This window comes from Alosa alosa, chromosome 17, assembly GCF_017589495.1.
Source record: "Alosa alosa isolate M-15738 ecotype Scorff River chromosome 17, AALO_Geno_1.1, whole genome shotgun sequence".
Classification (NCBI taxonomy): Eukaryota; Metazoa; Chordata; class Actinopteri; order Clupeiformes; family Clupeidae; genus Alosa; species Alosa alosa.
In genome coordinates, this window is record NC_063205.1 from 14,995,724 (window position 1) to 15,015,727 (window position 20,004).

Below are 20,004 nucleotides of genomic sequence, written 5' to 3' on the forward strand. Positions count from 1 at the left end.
GTATGGAATCTTAAATGATGTTGACACTTTCACATGTATGTATTGTTAAATTCACCACACAAGCCTTGACTGCAGTAGGCTACAAGTGCATTAATGGAAATGCACCACAAAAGTAGGAGCCTAATAGTCCAAGGCAATGTTATATTGAAAGTAAAATGAATTGATTGCTATATCCGGGGAAGTGAGAATAGAAATGTGCTATGCATTGGAGGACTCCTGGTCCTCTCCACAATGCGTGCATTTTGTAAACATGTTCCACAATGTGGCTGTGGTGAAAAATAAAACAAATCAAGAAAGTCAGTGGTTGCCTATCTATATTTGCTTTCAAGTAGGGTGGAGTTGCCTGGTGTAAGTCTTAACATGACCTCATTAGGAGGTGGGATGTGTGCCTCAGAGCCTAACTGTTTTTTTATTGCAATCCTGATTTGGCTATCAGTCAAAATACATGAAATATTATTTTATCAGATGAGAACAAATATTTAAGTAAAAAAATTCAGTATCGATCAGATAATCTATCAGTCCGATGCCAGTTAATGCGTATTTCATATAGGGTCTATCTTATATATATAGCTTATTTCATATAGGGGATTTTTTGTCGAGCGCAAGGAACGTTTTAGCCCACACGCACGGCTAGGCTTTGTCCTCAAAATTGCCTTGCATTAAATGTGAGACTACAACTCCCAGAATGAAGAACACGCCCAATTTTAAACACTAGCCAATCAGCGTAATCCCAAAATAAATTCACATCTACGTGTCAAACTCGAGCTAGGGAAACTAAACTGCTACATTTTGACAGTGGCAGTTGCCTGTCAGGTGAATTTTCAACAGGTGTAAAGATGTCTGATCCAAGCAAGCAGGAGATATCGACGATATTTAAGCGGTTGCGCTCAATACCAACGAATAAGGTGAGATGACAAGTTAGAAGAATATGTGCGTATATTTCTCTCAGTTGGAGGTAAATTAGCTCATCAAATGATACTGACACGTCGCACGGTAAGCGCTTGCAGAATGCCATGGATAAGGTTGGAGGAACCATATGGAAAGTCACGTAGCCTACTGGATAGATGCGATCTATCAGAATTATCGGAAGGAGAAACGGGTTTATTTTACAGTGTAGATGGCTAGACATGTCTGCTATTAGCGATGTCTTGTCAAACTTGTTTTTTTTTGTTTTGTTTCGGACATGGTCCAAAACTTCTTGAAATCGGAAAATGGCCAACAAAACAAGCGTGTTTCTTATAGCCTACTTGGGAACCGTGAAAGATTATCTAGTGGCGACAGATTATAACATTGGCTACTCCAGCTGTGCAAATGTTTTCAGTCGCTGCCTTTTGGGGATGACAGAGATCAAGTGCTTTCCAGAAACACGCAGGCTACTCAAGCTAGCCCATTGTAGCCTAATTGGTTGTCCTCATGTTTTTGTAGGCCTATGACATTTCATAAGTTTCCTATTAGGCTAGGCTACCGCATTCGGTTGGTCTTTTTGTAAACAGTCTTTGAGGTCTACGCACCGTATGCGCTAAAGGTATTCCTGTGCCCTTTATAGGCCTACTCCTGAATGCGTGAGCCATTTTTAAGATTTTTAGATAGATATCAGTTGGCTGTTGGTAGTTTTTTTCCCCCACGAAGATAACCAAGATGGTGTAAGGATAGTTGCGTATTTGTGGTACCCAAGGCATGAGTCAAACTTTGTTTATTAAAGCTCTCTGCCCGTGCCCGCGCAAACATGAGTGCTGCACTTACTAAATGAATGGTCATGGCGTTACACCCAGCACATAACTGAGTCGATATGCTGATTAAGGCCAACAGTATAGGCTTTGCCCCTTTCTTGAGATATGTAGGCTAATTCTCATCAGAAATACATTTTAACACTATGCTATGATTATTGTCTTAGGTATGCTTTGACTGTTCAGCCAAGAATCCCAGCTGGGCAAGCATCACCTATGGAGTATTCCTCTGTATTGACTGCTCTGGGACTCATAGGTCATTGGGCGTACACCTGTCCTTCATCAGGTAGGCTGCAAAGTAGCTTATTTGGGAATTCACGATTCTTCATCAAAACATTTCAGATTTTTCATGGTGTGCTGCCCTACATAACCCCCACTTTGTACGTTGTAAATGTTATATTCTTTTTCATGACAAAGTGAACATGTTTAAAATGCTTGCTATATATGACTTGTGCTTTTGAGATGTATGTAGTAGGTACTGTTTACAATCTGTAGATAACAGATGTCAACAACAACAGATGTCAAAAACTGTTGTCCAAACTTCCTGTCAGTTAAATTTATGTCCGAACTCTTTCCCGTGTTCCGTCCGGGGGCTTTTTTGCACTGCTCAGTGTGAGGCCTCACCTTCTATGTTCTTCCCCTCTGGCAGGTCCACAGAGTTGGACTTCAACTGGTCATGGTTCCAGCTGCGCAGTATGCAGGTCGGAGGCAACGCCAGTGCGGTGAGTGTCTCTCCCCGTCCACTGTTGTGTTCCATGGGACAGGGCGGAGGGAGGAGCTCACCAGTCCACATGTTAATTTCCAGTGAAGTCATGAATAGAAGAATTGAATCACTGAAGACTCCAGTCACCAAATTGTGTCTTGTGTAGCACTAGACAAACTGACAGTTGAAAATCCATAGTTCTCAACTGAACTGTACACAAAAAATTGCCTCAGACAGTGGTTTCAGTGAAACCCTGTGGACTGTAGAGGTAAAAAATAAAATATTGGCATGAATGATCTCTCAAACAAACACATGTATTGAGGTGAAGTTTTATCGCTGGGATTGTCTTGTCAATGTTTGTCTTTATCTCTCTGTCTCATCCTATCCAAACAATGTCTCTTTCCTTCTCAAACTCTGTTCTCTTCTCTCACTTTCTTTCTCTCTCTCTTTCTTTCTTTATCTCTTTATCTCACTCCTCAGATGGCTTTTTTCAATCAGCATGGCGGCACATCAAGCGCTGCCAATACTAAATACAACAGCAGAGCTGCTCAGCTCTACAGGGAGAAGATCAAGACTATGGCAACCCAGGCCACCAGACATCATGGCACAGAGGTGCAGACACACGCACACATCCACACCATTGGGCACATGTCATTCTTTCATAGTGTGTCTGTGCTTGTTCACGCTCATATGCGCTTGTGTAAATGTCAGCTGGTGTTGAATTTGTCTTGGTCTCTCTTGTGCAGCTTTGGCTGGACAGTCAGCCTCTCTCTCCATCGCCCACAGATAAGCAGGTGGACTTTTTCAGCCAACACACACAGGTACCTTAAAATAGACTGTGGGTTTTCATTGTGTGTGTGTGTGTGAGAGTGAGAAAGTGTGTGTTTATGAGAGAGAAAGAGGGAGGGTATGTATGTGTGTTGGTCCATGTCTGTTTAAAGGCAGCATTTTTTGGCATATGCGTAGTTTTGGCCATGTCCTGTTTGTCCAGCATACTTTGCAACATGTGTCTGTTTTTTGCCAGGTGACCTCAAATGACCCCATCTGCCTGGAGCTTAACTCTGACCTATCAGCCGAGGACTCCTCGTCAACCATGGAGAAGAATAACAACGGTAAACTGCTGATCCCCTATCAGAAGTTTTAATACTCTAATAAACCTAATCTTGGGAATGCAGATTACATATTTAAAAATCCTGCAGGATTGTATGTTATTCATTGTGCTAAGATTCCCAGCTTGTTAACCACGGCTCATGTATCAGTGTAATTTCATTCTAGTAAAATTAAAAATCAGAATGGATGACCTGAATAACTGGTCATGCAGAGCTTGCTGGTTGTTGAAGCTTGAGACCTTGGCTAAGTATGCTTCGGTATTTGAACATTTTTTGGGAAATGAGCAAGCTGAATTTCTCAGCACAGAGATTATGTTCATCTGTGCACCTGAATAGCACAGCTCAAGCTCTCTCTGCACCCCCCCCCCCCTCTCTGTGTTTCCAGAAGAAGGACCCACAGTTGATATGCTCAGTGTCTCTCCTAAAGCTGCTCTAGGTAATAAAAAGAACAAATGTCATCCCTCAAATGGAAGCGAGTTTGTAATACTGTATGAATGTTGATTTCTGAATATATTTTATATTTTGCAGACACAGCCTGTCTGTTCAAGAAGAAACCAACGGCAGCAAAGAAAACGGTACGTTCAGAAAACCGACACATGTTCTCATACATTTATCACTATCAGTTCTCTGCATTTTGCATTTTGCCTGAATACACCCAGGTATAATGTCAAATAAAAGTAAACCGACTGCAAAATACATCCTACTGGTCCTACCGTCCTGTTCTGTGAGCACTGACCTTCACTTGTGGTGGAAGGGCTTGGGCGCAAGGGATTCCCTTGGCATGTTTGTTCAATTCAACTTTATTTCGCCATGTATACAGAGATACTAGGAATTTGATTTGGTCTTCTCCATGCAGGGACCCTCCTGCACGAGATCTCCACGGCCGCCTCACAAGCGCAGCCTTCAAAAGGGGGGTAGACAGCATAACATGAGGAGAGGGGAGGAGAAAAAAAGCAACCCCCAGACTATGCTCCTGTGGGGAGTACAGTATGGGAACAGGAAAAAAACACCTCAGCAACATTAGCACATACACTTTACACAACAACATGAAAGACACACGACTTGCAACAGGGGGAGGGAGTGGGGGGGGAGGGATACCAGTGCAGGCAAGCAGCCATCCGGTCCTGCAGCCATTTGCGGCGCTGGTCACAGACCCGCTTGACAGACTGGGGGTACAAAGCGGCGATGGGGTGGGGGTGACTGCATGTCTGTATATATGATAGATGTATGTGTAGGCCTGGTGAGTCGCTCCGCCTGGTACCACAGTCTTAGTGCCTCAGGATTGTCAAAGCGATAACACAGTAAGTTGCTATGGAGACAGCCTTGGTCATGTCCCAGACAGAGTCTACAATCAGCAGGTGTCTGTAGGAAGTGGGGAAAGGGATGCAAGAGCGTCTCGCTGCAGTGCTCTTCCGGTGGAGTTGTTTTTCCAGCAGCGGCCTTGGCTGAGGCCAGTGCTGGTTGAGGGGCGCCAAAAGCAGATGAGATTGTAGTTGTTTGGTCTTGGGGCGGGTAGCCGCATTCCAATTTACACGACTACCCTCTTAGTCCATTCTGGTCCAATTGCAAATCATAACGGGCAGCCTTACGGGGCTTTGAACAACTGTCACCGTTTTTTGAATTCCTCGATAAACCAGGGCAATGCCTAATCCAATCAGCATAAGACCTGTTATCATGGTTCCGAATAGGTAGATATGATGAGAAGATGGTGTCAATTGCGTTGAGAAACCAGTTGATCAAATCCATGATTTTTAGTTTGGAGGGCAGTGCAGAGAGAGTCTCTCAAAGTATGAGACGGTAGACTACACAAGACAAAGGAGCACAGCAGGGAAGATAAGGGGAGGGGAGGGAGAGAAAATGCGACCGCCTTCGTTGAGAACCAGAAGAGCGCGGTTTGTCTGACCAGTCTCGTGTTTGTGCGCGCGTGTTGCTTGCTTTAGCTTGGCTCTAAGAAGGGTGGACTGGGGGCCCAGAAAGTGAGCAGCCAGAGCTTCTCTGCGCAGGAGAAGAGGGCCCAGGCCGTGGACAAACTCCGAGCGGAGACCAGCGTCAGCGCCAGCACAAAACCTGCCGCGGAACCCGAGGAATCCAAGTGAGTGGTTGGTGTACCTCAGTGTCTGTCTTAGTACATCACTGTCTCCTTGTGTCATAGCAGTGAAATCTGTGGAGTTGTTTTGGGTACGCTGTGCACTCCCTCCATACATGTCAAGGTAACATGACTTAAATCCAAGAGCCCCACAGACATCTGAAATCTGTGATTCTCTCAGATCAAATCCCTAGCTTTCCCTAGAGTTTGGACTAGTCTGAGCTATGTCTGTCTGTGTCAAATGTATTTTCTGTCCGCACATTCCCACCCCTTGTCTGTGTGCAGTGTGTCCTCTCTGAGGCTGGCCTACCAGGACCTGGAGGTGCAGGGAAAGAGCCATGGGGAGAAGCTGAAGGGTCTAGAGGGAAAGAGGAAAGAACAAGCTGAGAGACTGGGCATGGGCCTTGGCGCCAGAGGGTACGGTGTGTGTGTGTGTGTGTGTGTGGGTTTGTGTCTTTGTGTGTGAGTGTGTGTAGGTTCGTGTCTTTGTTTGTGTGTGTGGTTTTGTTTCTGTGTGTGTGTGTGTGAGAGAGACAGAGAAAGTAAGTAAGTGGTGGTGTGGAAAGTACATGTTTCTATATTGTTAAGGTTGTCAAGGTCAAGTAGTAACATTGAGTCGTTTAGATATTTAACTAAATGAATTGCATAATGTCTTTGTTGTTCTAATAGAAAGAGCAAGTAACTTTTGAAGACTATGGAGTAATGGAATTTATGTACACAACTTTTGAGCAACAGGAAAGACAGAGACATTGTGCATAGCATATGTCTTAAACCATCCTTACACCAGAAGACTTTGACAAGATTTGGGAAAGATACTTGAAAGTCTTTTGAGTAAAGCTTGAATGGGGGCAGTAGGGGGGGCAATAGTTAAGACTCAAATAGTTTAAGAATCTTTCCCAAATCTTGTCAAAGTCTTCTGATGTATGGGTAGCATTAGTCGTGTATCACCAATTATTTATTTGTATTTGTGTATATTTTTGTAATTATATGGTCTTGCACACAGTATTTTATGGCTTGTCTTTCCCTCTGTGTCCCTGTAGTGGGGTGTCCCACTCTGTGATGTCCGACATGCAGACCATCAAGCAGGAGTCCCCAGCAGACCTTCAGCCGCCTCGTCTCAGCAGGTTTGAGGAGGATGACCGAGAGGACCACGGCACCTTCTCCTCCTCCAGGTGAGGCCTCTAGTTCAATCACTAACACACACATACACTTTCAAGACACTCTTGTGTGTCTCTCTCAAACACAAACACCAAACGTGCTGACACTCTAAAACAGAGATTGTTGTATATGCAGGTTTCCAGGCTTCCAGGTATGCTTGTACTGACTGTATTGCACGAATTGCATGGGCGTATAATATCTGTACCATTATGCAATGTCCAGAAGTTTGTCTGGTGATCTGTCTATGCATTATGTTTTGAACATATTCTGATTACTCTGTGGTTTACCAAAGTTAGATTATTGAACAGGGGGGTATTCCATCAACCTCGCTAATGAAGGCGGCGCTTAACAGAAATACCCTGGCTTAAACTAGCGTAGACTTTCACTTGGGGCTGAAGCCGTTCCATTAGTTAGCGGCATCTTGGCCTCGTTTATTCAAGTGAGGTTTAGTTCAGCTTCATCTCTGCTCGTGCACGAGGTAGAAAAGTACACCAAAACAGTAGATTGACGAAAAGACTATATATGTCGTAAAATTAAGACAATACTAGATGATTTCTGTTCGATAGGCAAGCGCCATCTACAGGATTTTCATCGAAAGTCATCAAATTTAACATCGAGAGAAAAATTGCCTACAGAAATTGGAGAATAATGAAAGCATACATTTAAAACAACAATGCTAATGGTTTGAAATCAATTGCGAGTTTGATTGGCTTCTCTCTTGAACACATAGACTATAGCCTACAGTCTATGCTTGAACAAAACGAGTGAATGAATAAATATTATAAACTCAAAAACAACTTTGCCATATATTCAAAACTATCTATAGCCTACGTTCTTATATTAAAAGAGTTCACTCCAAATTATTGTCTAGGTGTAGGTGGTCATAAAATAAATTAGTATCAACATAATAGCCTATTGTCTCCCATAAGTCCCAAAGTGTTTAAAATAAAATTATCTGAAATGCAATGGCTTTCAATTCAATTTATGCCTAGTTTTTGATCTGTGTAGCACACAGTTGATTTTACATTCATGAACAATCGTCGATACATGAAGCAGTTTTAATTATTCGCTGCCTAGGCTACAGAATAATTATCCTTTGGCTTGCATCAGATATAATATGTCACTGAACAGCCTACCAAATGTGCATGACCCTTTATCAGCAGTAGACATATGTCTTTCATCAAAGATTATAACTAAAAATGCCATCATCAAGGTGATAAACAATGTAGCCTTAATACTTCGTATGGGAAGCGAACCTGCGAACACGCAAGAATGTAATTCCTTTCCTATACCGTCTAAGCTGCACGTTACACCACCACCGAACATAAGTGGCCTTGCAGAGTAGCACGATTCCTAGAACCACACGCATGTGAAGTTAAAACATGTTTAATGGTATAATCTTCATACATTCTTTGGAGGTAGTAAATCCATGCTTGGTGCACTGTCAGAAAAAAACATTTCTATAGGCCTACTTCTATTTTTGAAGTTGTAGGCTACAGGTGACGAGAGCACAGGTTGACGGAACCATCTTTTTGGACTCGTTTTCCGACTGATTGTTTTTTTTGCAACACAGCTTAATTTAGCTTGAAAGTTAACCTGCTACGGAGCAGGTTAGTTCTGTGGCATAAATTCCCATGGTTACCAAGCTGGGATTCACGTTAACCTCATTAATGGAACGGACTTCTCACTAAAATGAGCGAGACTTATCGAAATAAGCCAGGTTTGGCCTTTAGCGAGGTTGATGGAATACTCCCCAGGTCTTTCATCGTTTCTGTGGTCCTACATTTATGTATGTGGTTGTATTCTACGTGTTCACTTTCTCTTTTGAAAGCACCTTGTATTGCTGATGTGGCGCAAAAGGCATTGTACAAGTAAAACTTGATGTGGTGTTTGTTTACAGAATGTCATCCAAATACCTCGATGATAAAGCAGATTCATCCGACAGCTTCTTCTCCCAGTGGGGTGGAGCATCCAGAGAGGCTTCCAGGAAGAACGAGTCTATTAAGCCAGAGCCAGACTTCTACATCAACTCAAAGACTTCCTCTCAGGATGACCGGTGAGTTCGTCACCACACCCTCTCAAAACAAACAACTGGAACAGAAATGGGTTTAAGGGGAATATTCATTTGGTTCTTTTGGTTTTTGGCAGGGAGGCTCTCTAACATAAAGGCCTGGGTGGGGCTACGTAGTCTATCTTCTCAGTGCTGACTCGGTGCTTTGTTGTTTTTTAGGCCCACTTCCCGAAGGAAACATGACGCAGGCCCGAGCTCCTCCTCGGACGAGGCACAAAGGAAGTTCGGGGATGTGAAGGCCATCTCCTCTGACATGTACTTCGGAAAGCAAGACGATTCAGAAGTGAGTTTGCCCACTCCACCCTGATTACCAGGAACACTCCCAACTATCAAGCTAGGGTGACCACCATGCCACAGACCCCCACTCGGCAGCATTGTTGGTAACACGCTTCAGGCAGCTATTTTCATATTCAAATTAATGGGGAGGCATGCATAAGGTCATATTGACATCAAAAGTACATCAAGTGAAAGTGTGTTTAAATCAGAACTGAACAATATAAATATCACCTCCCTAATCGCTAAAATAAGGCAGAAAAGGGTCAAAAAAACAGTTACATTACAGGAAGGGGTGGGATATGTGTAGATAACTGCCATTTTGGCATTACAAACTAACCCAATAGATTTCTATGAAGGATTCTTTGAGTGCTGTGTCTCCTCATTAGAAAGTCTTTGTATACACCTCTGTATAGCCTATATATGCCACTCCAAAACCCTGTAGAGAGTGCATTGTATTTGTAATTGCTACTTAAGTGTTGTTTGCGGTTATGTGGCACATGGCAAAAAGAAGGACACATGCAAGCTAGGTCTAGAGACAGAGGGCTCGAAAGCTTAACTCCCTGGGCAAGTTGTCACCCTAATCATTTTAGAGCACTAAATGCTCCCTGTCTATAAAGTATTTATGTTGTAACCTGATAATTCTGAGTTATGGAATGACATTGTTTAGATCATTTATGAGCCTATTAAGTGGTATTACTTATAAGGATTGTTTTTCTGCCTAGTTGAGCATATCCCAGTGTGTCAGCAATTCTACTTAACCCACTTCTTTGTGGGACTGGGAGCATGCAAGACAGTTTGCAGATATCTTTTCTTTTTCCTTCGTATTTGCTAGTATCCTGCACCTGTTGAATGTTATAGATGTGCGTACATTCCTACACTACGTAATTCTGAGAGTATTGCCTTCAGTGTTCTCAGTTTAGATAAATGTAAAAACAATTAAATGAAATCCACTTATTTATTTATTTATTTAATTACTGATAGTATCTTTAAAGCTGTGTCGCTGGTGCTCTTTTGTTCTGTGAATGACTAGTATGAGGCAAGAACTCGCCTGGAGAGATTCTCGGGAAACTCTGCAATTAGCTCCGCTGACCTGTTTGACGAGCAGAAGAAGTCCAACACTACAGGTGAGACCCGAGGGAATCACCTGTGGAACGTAATCCCTTTGTTCAGTGCAATAAATGCCTTTTACACTGTGTGTGTGTGTGTGTTTGTGTTTGTGTGTGTGGACTTGTCCATACTAGGCTACACTCTGACCAACGTCCTGCCTAATGCGCCGGACATGACGCAGTTGAAGCAGGGAGTGCGCTCTGTTGCCGGCCGCCTCTCTGTAATGGCGAGTGGAGTTGTGTCCACCATTCAGGCATGTGCACATCACATTCCATCTACTAATCACATGAAACATTTGAAAATGTCTGTACGCTTTAAAAAATATATACATATTGCATGGACCAAAGTGTAAAACATTCGCTAGACTGTTTCTCTGAATCAATTACTTCAATTAATGAATTAAATTAATTAATTCAGAAAAATAAGACTAACATATTTTTCCAATGATTGCATTACTTCTCCATACAATAACAACCACTTAGGCCCCTTCAAGTTGTTATATCGAAGTTAGTATTTTTTGAAAAAATCAAAACAATCGTCATATTCTGAACACTTCAGGTCAAATACTGAAACTGAAATACTTCAAGCAATCCATATGATTTAAACATGTTCTCATCCATTCTTGTGTGTCTCTTTGCAGGATCGCTACAGCACATGAGCTTGGAGGGGCGTCTATTCAACTCAGAGACGTGGACCACAGACCAGAGGGCTGTACTGTATGTGACCACCATTCAGCATTGGATTCCGGTTCTAACCCACACACTGATTGTGTGCGATGCATCGATGTAGCTTTATGAAGTAGATAGATGTTCGATCTGCCACAGAGCTGGAGAAATGCCTCTGTGAGTTTGGTATGGAAAGCCAAAGCTTTTGTGTATAACCAAATCAAGGGGTGAAGGAGTTTCTTTTTCCTTCACGTTCTCTTTATAAATGGCGGCTTATGTTGGTTATATCTTTCTTGGGCACTTTCTTTTTTTATAACGTACAGCAGACTTTTGATTTGGGATTATATTTTTGGTATATGCTTTTGCAGATATTCATTAATTTTGTGGTTAATGCTGAAGTACAAGAGTGTGTGTCTCTTTGCCTTATGTGGTGGGAGTGTCATGTAAAATGTCACCTCATCTTTAGAATTCCTGTAAGTCTTGAAGATCACTAAAATTGCTGATGGACTGAAAATTACCCATAGGCCAGTTATTTAGTTGCTTCAAATTGAGGTGTAGTTGACAGTTTGGATCTATACAGTCTTGGTTTGGTTTTTTGTTTTCTGTATATTATCTTGTCAGTTTAGTTTACACATCCAGCAAAATACTTGTTCAGATAGCTGAGCAAATATATAAAGAGAGTTGGCTGTTCGGAAGGATAAAACAAAACTCTAAAGTCAAACAAGCCAATATCTTGTTAATTACAGAGATACACACTATAATGATGTGCAATTTGGAATCTGCATCTTCATTTTAAAAGTTTGATGAAGGTTAAGACTCATTTGATGTAGAAACCCTTGCACATGCATTTTGCAAGAATGTAGGGTCTGCCAACACTGTTAGAAGGAAGCTGAAGTTGTTTGCTTGCTACCATTATAGGTTCTTCTGTCACTTTTATAGATGGCTGTTACTGCTGTAGTTATTTTTCTGTTTAGCACTTTTTACACTGTTTATTTTGCTAATTTCTTGTTTGAAGTGAACCACCATCTCACACAAAAAAAATGTCTGTTGGGAATTACAATAAGAATTCCTGCACAAAGGGCAGTGCAAAGCTTTAATGAGCAAATGTAATTGCATTAATGTCATATGGCTGCTCCCGTCCACATAGTTTAATTGTACAGTACATCTTGATATGGATCATGAGGCTATTTACAGTCAAGTGCAGAGTAGTCTAACCTGTTTTACACTGATGAAATGGGAATCCTCCTGTTTGATATGCTGTGTTTGCTGATGAGCACAAGGGACAACAAATGTACAAAATTAATAAAAGAGGGTTATTGATTTAAAAGTGGTGCATGGGAATACAATGAAATTAAGTTTGCTATGGCCAGTTGAGGTGTGTTTTATAGTGAAGGAGTTTGTTTTGCCTTTTGGACATTACCAGTTGTGTATTTCCTGCTCAGTATAAATGCTTATTAAACTGTACCCAAATGTAAACTTGAAGTGTGTATTTCATAACCATATCATACATGGGGGACCCGTGTATATAAAACATGTGAATATCAAGTAATGTGGATAATTCTAGTCTGGTCTGGAGTCCTGATAAAAAAAATTAGCCTAGGCCTATTGTCTTGCCCATCTGCAAGTAGGCTTGTATTATAACTTGAGAATTATATCATTGCTTACTTACACAAATGGAATGTGTAACTTACTCACTGTACAGGGTGTCTTTACGTGAAAGCACCACGAATATGAGGAATTTTTAAATTTTTGACCAAGCACCCCAAATAAGACCACAAATCCCGTCATTCAACTTTCATTTGTAGTCCTTTCCTGTTACGGTAGTTGGTGGAACGCTAGTAGCTTGCTTGCTAGCTAACTTGAGGAAGGGGAGTCCTCTCAGCCTGAGGTAAGGGCCAGTAATTGCCTTTCATCAGATAACATTCAGAGTGTATTCATAAGAATATTAATGGCAACAGAATATGGGACAGATATTGAAATCCACAGGCATTTGTCGTGGCCCCTATCAAACACTGGATAGCGTAACGGATAACTTGCTAGCATCACAATGTCAAGTTTGGAGAAAAAGCGCCATTTTTAAATTTAGAAAGCTGCTGTATGTATGCCATCAGTGCATGTTAAGGATTTGGTTGTCTCTTCACTATGCTGGTGCATAGGACTCAACTAAGTTAATGCCAATGGCAGATTTTGCTGGCATAATAACTGTTCTTGCTTTGGCCAGCTAGCGAGGTTAGCTAGCCTTAACATAAGTCTGCTAGTTAACGACCGGCTGGCTTATCCTGGATAAGTCCATACTAACATGAGTGCCTAGAAGTTTTTCCAACTAATTATGCTAGTGAGCAAAATCACCAAGTTACTAAAGACTAGTTACTAAACGGACTCGTGATCTCACATGACAAGTTATTACGATTGGCTGTGTTTCCCAAGTGCATCATAAATTATGTAAACACAAGCACACGAAGGTTTGGCCTGTCCGAGCTAGGTTCTAGCACTACCTTTTCTGTAACTTTACGGTACAGTCTATGGATACAGTCACCTTGTAGCGGCAAATGCGTACCCAAGCTCTCTCTGCCTGTCGTTTGTCATCAAGCACACATTCCCTTGGTAATGCAGCCAGCGTATCCACAACAGAAGCCAGTTGGGAAATCTTTGGAAATCACCTGAAGGAGCATTTAGGATTTGCCTTGAGCTTTTGAGAGATGGGAATCACAAGTGGTTAGAAAAAAAAAAGTCGTCATTACCCTGGCAACGGTGACTGTGTAACCTCGTATGATTAGGAATAGGATCCCTAATCACTCATCGCTCACAAGAGTCCAAGCCATTTGTCTTCGTCTGATTGCTCCCCATTCGTTGTAGTTATTGTCGCTGTCAACGACTTGAACGTTGTCATTATCTAAAACATTTGCGAGGGATCTGATTGAGCTCGGTCGTGAAGTGACTGTGGGAGGCATAATTTCGAGAGTGATTGGTAGATTTGTCTTTCTGTTTGAGGTTTTTTGGGTAGCTATAAAAGGAGGTGCACCTCCTCTCTCCCTCTTTTTCTTCCACTCTCTCTCTCTCTCTCTCTCTGCCTGTGCTGCCCCTTTCTTTTCGCAATCCTCTGTCTCTCCCACACTCACACTTGTGTCATGGAGGAGGAGGGCAGGATGAACCCCTTGGCGCTGGCACAGTCCATGCCTCCCCTTGTGCTCCCTAGCCTGGATATGGGGAGCAGCAAGCAGCCCACCGGTCTGCTCGGGGCGTCTCTGGGCCTGGGCTCTTCCGACATGGAGCTGCAAAAGATGCTGATCGACGAGAGGATGCGCTGCGAACACCACAAGACCAACTACCAGACCCTCAAAGCTGAGCACACCAGGTAATTGGCACCCATTAGTCAGTAACAGGATAAAGTAAGGATAGTATTTGGTAGTGGTTAAGCAACAAAAATAAGCCAATTATTTGTGATGCTTATTTACATTGTAAAAGCCAGATTATCTGTAACTGGTACTTGATATTTACAGGTGATTTAAAGGCAGTATCAGTTACCATTTTGTTTAAGGTGGACATTGGTTGTTTTTGTTTTTGAAAAACCTTGCTGTGAGGGTGTGACCTAGTGTGTGTGTGTGCGCTTGCGCGCCTGTGTCTGTCTGTTATATGGGTTTGTGGCTGTAATTGTCTTTCTGAGTGTGTTTTTTTGTTGTTGTTGTTGTCTTTGTCTGCCTTGGTTTGTGTCCATGCTTGTGTGTGTTGCCTGTGTGCGTTTGCCGCTGCAGGCTGCAGGATGAGTACACGCGCGCCCAGACTGAGCTGAAGCGGCTGCTGACGGACAAGCAGACCTCGCAGGAGAAGCTGCAGCTGCTGATGACTGAGCTGCGGGGAGAACTGCTGGACAAAACCAGACAGATGGAGGAGCTGCGGCTACAGGTAGCCTACAGCGGCGCTGTGTTTCCTTCCTACGAGATGGTGGACGCTGGACTTATTATTAGAGTTCCAGTGAGAGGAGGAGAGGAATCCAATGGATCCATTGCACTTGTTAGATAAATACAAAGCAACAAAATCCATTTTAAAAATAATAATAAAAAAGAAACAGAAATTTGTTTTAATTAGACACTGCTTTGCTTTTGTTGACCAAGGAGATTGATCCAAGGCATTGTCTGTACAATATACCTTTAATCAGAGGGTGCTTTGAGGGTGTCTGCTGAGCTTGTCCCCGACATAAAGAAAACCTTGGTCATTTTGAGCACATCAGACTTTCATTTGGCTACCTTTTGTGTCTTGAATAACTAGCTCCAGAGACCGTGTACAATCCATAGGGAGGAGGAGACCATGGGGTTATAGATGGATGAAGAGATAATGTGACTGTCTCAGAACATGCTTTCAAATCAATTTGTTAAGACCTCTTATAAACATACAATGGATCAGGATGCTTGTGCAGAGTTTGTTTTGCAGACACAGATGCCTCATCTTTTGGTGTGTGTGTAGGAAGGATTAGCATCTGTTTATGGATGGATGTACTTAGGTGTGTGATGATCATCTTCTCTTTGTGTTGTTTCTGCGTCTCCTTCAGATCATGACTCCCCAGAGGCAGGAGCTGCTGAGGGCTCAGATTCAGCAGGAGCTGGAGGTGCCCATGAGGGAGCGCTTTAACAAACTGGAGGAGGTGAGTGGAGGGAGGGAGAGAGGGAGGGAGGGAGCTCACATCAGACTTCTTCTGGAAGCTGCAGCTGCAAGCGTCATCTCAATGGCAACCAACGGAAATTGCCATGGTGACCCTAGTGTTTGGTGTGTTAGGGCTGCTGTACTTAAAGGAAACATGATTCCCCACAAGAGGATTTGATTTGTTCACTCTCTAAAAAAAGAGTATATATTTTGGAATGTTTGTTCTTTAACTAAAACTGAAGAAAAATGCCTCTTTTAAAACTTTTTCGAAAGAAAATTTGTGAATAACTGGGAATAAATCACAATCAGTTCTTATTATTTTCTTAATTATTAGAAACAATAGTTTCTCTCTCTCTCACTATATATATATATATATATATATATATATATATATATATATATATATATATATTAAAATGAAAATATATATTCTCTCTTTCTCTCTCTGTCTCTCAGGAGGCAGAGAAGTATCGTTCAGAGTATAATAAGCTCAGATATGAGCTCACCTACCTCAAGTCCGAGCTTCACCAGCAGAGGGAGGAGCATACTCGGGTCCTGGAAGAGAGAAAGATGCGATATGACGCTGAGGTGTGTGTGTGTGTGTGTGTGTGTGCTGATGTGTCTGGGAAAATTACACACCAGTTTTCCTGCTTCAGTTGTGGAGCACTAGTAGACTATATGCATGCATTCAATTCATGTCCCATGTAAAGTGGGCATGGTAGAGCAATGGTAACATCACCACTGCAGTTGGCCGTAGCAAGTCTGAGTCATTTTGGATTAAAGCATCTGCTAAAAATCACTTTATTTTGCTTTTATTTTAGGATCTCCCCAGCTGAACATGTGAAAAAGTGTGCTTAGTTCACTATGGGTAAAGAAGCAAACCCTTTGTCCTTGTGTTGATGCCCTGTGTACCCTGTTGTGCAGGTGTCTCGTCTGGAGCAGGATAAGGAGCAGCTGGCGGCCCAGCTGCAGAGTGGCGACCCGGCGCGGGACGGCCGGCGTGTGGAGGCCCTGCTGCGCGAGAAGGCCCAGCTGCACCAGCGGCTCAAGGGCCTAGAGAGCGAGGTGGCTCAGCTCCGTGCTGAGAGGGACAGCTCCGGCTCCCAGGCCGAAAACGTGCAGCGCATCCAGATGCGCCAGCTAGCCGAGTCCCAGGCTTCGGTCAAGGCCTTGGAGGTCAGTATAGGGGTTCAGAGAATTTTCTTTCTTTTTGTCTCTGTATGACTAATAAAATATCATACTGCACATGGGGCAGCAGTGGAGTGTAGGCACATTCTGCACCACATCTAGTGTAAAATGTGCTTTGCATTTCAAATAGCTTAGTTTATTAATACTGGCCTGAGGTGTTGGAATGAGACAAAAACTGGCCTGGAATAGTAGAATCTCATCTGGCCCTGTAGACTCTCACTCACTTTTGTGTGTGTGTGTGTGTGTGTGTTTTGGATGTGTAATTGTTGTGGTTGGTGTTGTCACAGGCGGAGAAGCAGTCGGTGCGGATGCAGCTGGAGAGGGTGGAGAACGAGCTGCAGCTCAGCCAGGAGCAGAACTCACAGCTCACCACCCGGTTGCACAAGGCTGAGAGAGAGGTCAACATGCTTACCAGCCAGGTCAGCCCACCACTCACCTTTCAGCTTTTACCCCTGACCTATCAAAGCTCACATTCAAAATGACAAGGACAGAATGACCTTGAGGTGACTTAATCCTGCTTTTAATACCCAAGCCTGAAAACTTAATTTGAACCTGTCACCAGATTTTAGAAACTGTGAAGGGTTTGTCATGTTGCTGATATACGTATAAATCTCATAAATATATATTTATGAAATTTATATATCAGCAACATGGGCCTATAATAAAAAATACATTTGTTCAGCTCAGAAGAGATATGATGGCTTGGTGTTAAATTTGTAATGACTTTATTTGTTATTAGCTGACCAGTAAGACTTTTGGTATTATAAAAGCAGAACTCTACTAAAAAAAAACTACAAGACGTCAAATGGTTTGATGAGGCAATTAGTTGTATGTCTGTTATACGCTGATGACGTGTTGGTGTAGGTGGAGGGAATGAAGCACAGTCACAAGCTTGAGGTGACCAACGTGAAGCTGGAGTGTGTGAGAGCCAAAGGAGAACTGGAGAGAGAGAGGGACACACTACAGAGCCAAGTGGATGGTACATAACATCTTCCTTGCTTGCAAAACATCTGTATAGTTTTGTGTGTTTCGTATTTTGTTTCAGTCCACGACAATTGCCCTTTATCTCTCTCCCCTTCTGGCTTGCTCGCTTCTTATCATAATCCTTTTTCTCTATATGTATTTCCTTTTGCTGTTCTTTACATCCTTCTCTATTTTCTATGCCTTTTTTTTCTTTCTCTCCTTCGTCTCCTCCCCCTCTCTCACCGCATTCATCCCCACGCCCCTGCTGTCTCCCCCAGGCTTGCAGTCTGATCTGGAGGTGTTGCGGATGGCGGTGGAGAGGAACAAGGAGCTGCTGGCGGAGAAGGAGAGGGAGATGGTGCGTCGGGTCCAGGTAGCCCGCGAGGAGGAACTCCACAAAATGGCCGCCGTGCAAGAAGAGAAGTGAGCCATCTCTCTTCCTGTGTCTCTTCTTTTTCTCTCTCTAGCTCTCTCTGGAGACGTTCTGTGGGTTTGTGTGAGACTTGTTTGAGTTATACTGTGTGTATAGATGTTGTCTGTGTGTCTGTTTGTTTACGACATGTGATGTGTACTGTATATATGAATGAGCTTGTGTTTATGTTTTAAGGCTTGAGATGGACAACCGCTTGGCGGAGCTGGAACAGCAGAGGGCGCTACATGAGGCAGCAGCCAACTCACAGAGAGACGAGTGGGAGGAGCGTATCCGTAGCAGCCAGCTGGGGGAGGAGTCTGCGCGCAAGGAAGCACACAGTCTCAGGTAAGTCAAGCCAGTCACATCTCACGCTATCTGTTCAGAAATGTGCCAAGACAATTGCCAATGCCAATGGCTGTTTTAAGTGAAATTTGGACTTTTGTAGTGAATACAGAATTAAACTGAAAACGTGTGTGTGTGTGTGTTTTAGGATGAAAGTGCAACAACTTGGTGTTCAGGTGGAGGAGCTTGAAAGACAGCAGTCAGAGAACTTAGAGCTGAGACAGGTGAGTTATTACATAGTCATAGATACGTGTCATTACTGTGTTCTGTCAAGTGGAGTCCCCTCTGTGTCCAGTAAACTGGCCATAGTTAATGACAAGCTAGCTTCCCCACTCGTTTATTTGATCTTCCTTCTCGTCCAGCTACAAGCTGTGCATGGTAATACACATGGGTCATTCCACGTCAGTTCAACCAGGGCCCACGCACATAGGTTTTTCTGAAAAAAATTACCAGGTGTACCTATGTTACCCAGGAGACACACTGTAAAATTACTCTTATGTAAGATCAATACTTTCCAAGATACAGCCAGTTTTACAGGGGGAGGGGGTGTCGATTTTGTTAAGCCTCTTTTTTTTGTCAAAGTTCACAAGCCCACAGCGCAAGAACTAAACCATGTAGGAGGCTCAAATTTTGCATGCTGGTACATAAATAGGAATAGTATGTAGCAAAATTGTCACGTTTGGTCTGGATAATCCTGCATGGTCATAGCTGTCCCTCAAAGTTGATACAAATTTTATTGGAGTTTTTGGCTGGGCTCTGTTTAAGCCTTCAGAAGACATATTTGTACTCAACATAGGCTCTTGATTTATTTTCCTTACTGAAATAAGTAGAAACACTCTCACAAAAAGCAATGAACAGAAAACAAATCCCTTCAGGGTCTGAACAGCAGACCTCACAAGTCTGAAAAATAATTTTGGTTATCATTTTCAGAGCACCCAAACACCTTGTGGGAATATACAAAGATTTTTAAAATATGTTTTTCTTTATTCTCCATGATCCCTTCTTTTTGAAAATACCAATTTGACTTGTCTTATGCAAATCTTTCTTTTTTATTTTCCACCCTGAACATGGGCAAAATGCCCCATTGACATCTTACATAAGAGTAATTTTACAGTGTGTCTCCTGGGTAACATAGGTACACCTGGTAATTTTTTCAGAATTTTTTGAGACCTAAGTGCGTGGGCCCTGGTTGAATTGACCTGGAATGACCCACATGTGATAAATTTAAGGATTATGACGCAAGTCACAAGTTGCAATGCCTGGCTCGTGTTGCATTACACTACATAGCAGTAGCAAAGATCAGGTGTTGTAGTATTACATTTCACCTGCCTTGGTGTTCAGTTACAACTAGCCTACAAAGAGCAGGCATTACATTAAAATGCAGATCAGTTGATTAAACAGTTCATTTGCATTTGGTTTTATTCAGCAACTTTTCCCTCCCACAAGTCATTAAAATTGTATCCCTGTTAGGACTTTCAACTCTGCATGCATAATACCTAACAGTATGATCTACCACACAAGCTTCATTATACTACGTAGACATTATCGTTTGCATATGC

General features: G+C 42.6%; 2 protein-coding genes across 3 annotated transcripts in view; both read left to right on the forward strand.

Annotated features, from left to right (window-relative positions):
- Nucleotides 1-761: 761 nt before the first annotated feature.
- Nucleotides 762-12,378, forward strand: arfgap3 (ADP-ribosylation factor GTPase activating protein 3). 2 transcript variants are annotated; one of them, XM_048268614.1, is made up of 16 exons: nt 762-905; nt 1,895-2,013; nt 2,377-2,449; nt 2,911-3,042; nt 3,177-3,251; nt 3,455-3,542; nt 3,925-3,975; nt 4,068-4,114; nt 5,480-5,631; nt 5,911-6,042; nt 6,666-6,797; nt 8,684-8,839; nt 9,014-9,137; nt 10,161-10,254; nt 10,372-10,490; nt 10,878-12,378. In XM_048268614.1, the coding sequence occupies exons 1-16, from the start codon at nt 837-839 to the stop codon at nt 10,893-10,895; spliced, it is 1,581 nt and encodes a 526-aa protein (XP_048124571.1). In that variant the 5' UTR covers nt 762-836; the 3' UTR covers nt 10,896-12,378. The 2 variants fall into 2 exon arrangements, with proteins under 2 accessions (XP_048124571.1, XP_048124572.1); XM_048268615.1 differs by having other exon boundaries at nt 3,928-3,975.
- A 337-nt stretch (nt 12,379-12,715) lies between these two features.
- Nucleotides 12,716-20,004, forward strand: part of cep83 (centrosomal protein 83) — an 11,431-nt gene continuing 4,142 nt past the window's right edge. The window contains exons 1-11 of the mRNA XM_048267259.1: nt 12,716-12,790; nt 14,037-14,257; nt 14,655-14,805; nt 15,449-15,541; nt 15,997-16,128; nt 16,465-16,716; nt 17,016-17,147; nt 17,593-17,707; nt 17,970-18,114; nt 18,299-18,448; nt 18,594-18,669. Coding sequence (XP_048123216.1) covers nt 14,049-14,257; nt 14,655-14,805; nt 15,449-15,541; nt 15,997-16,128; nt 16,465-16,716; nt 17,016-17,147; nt 17,593-17,707; nt 17,970-18,114; nt 18,299-18,448; nt 18,594-18,669 — 1,455 coding nt within the window. The 5' untranslated portion in view covers nt 12,716-12,790; nt 14,037-14,048. The remainder of the gene's footprint in view (nt 12,791-14,036; nt 14,258-14,654; nt 14,806-15,448; nt 15,542-15,996; nt 16,129-16,464; nt 16,717-17,015; nt 17,148-17,592; nt 17,708-17,969; nt 18,115-18,298; nt 18,449-18,593; nt 18,670-20,004) is intronic.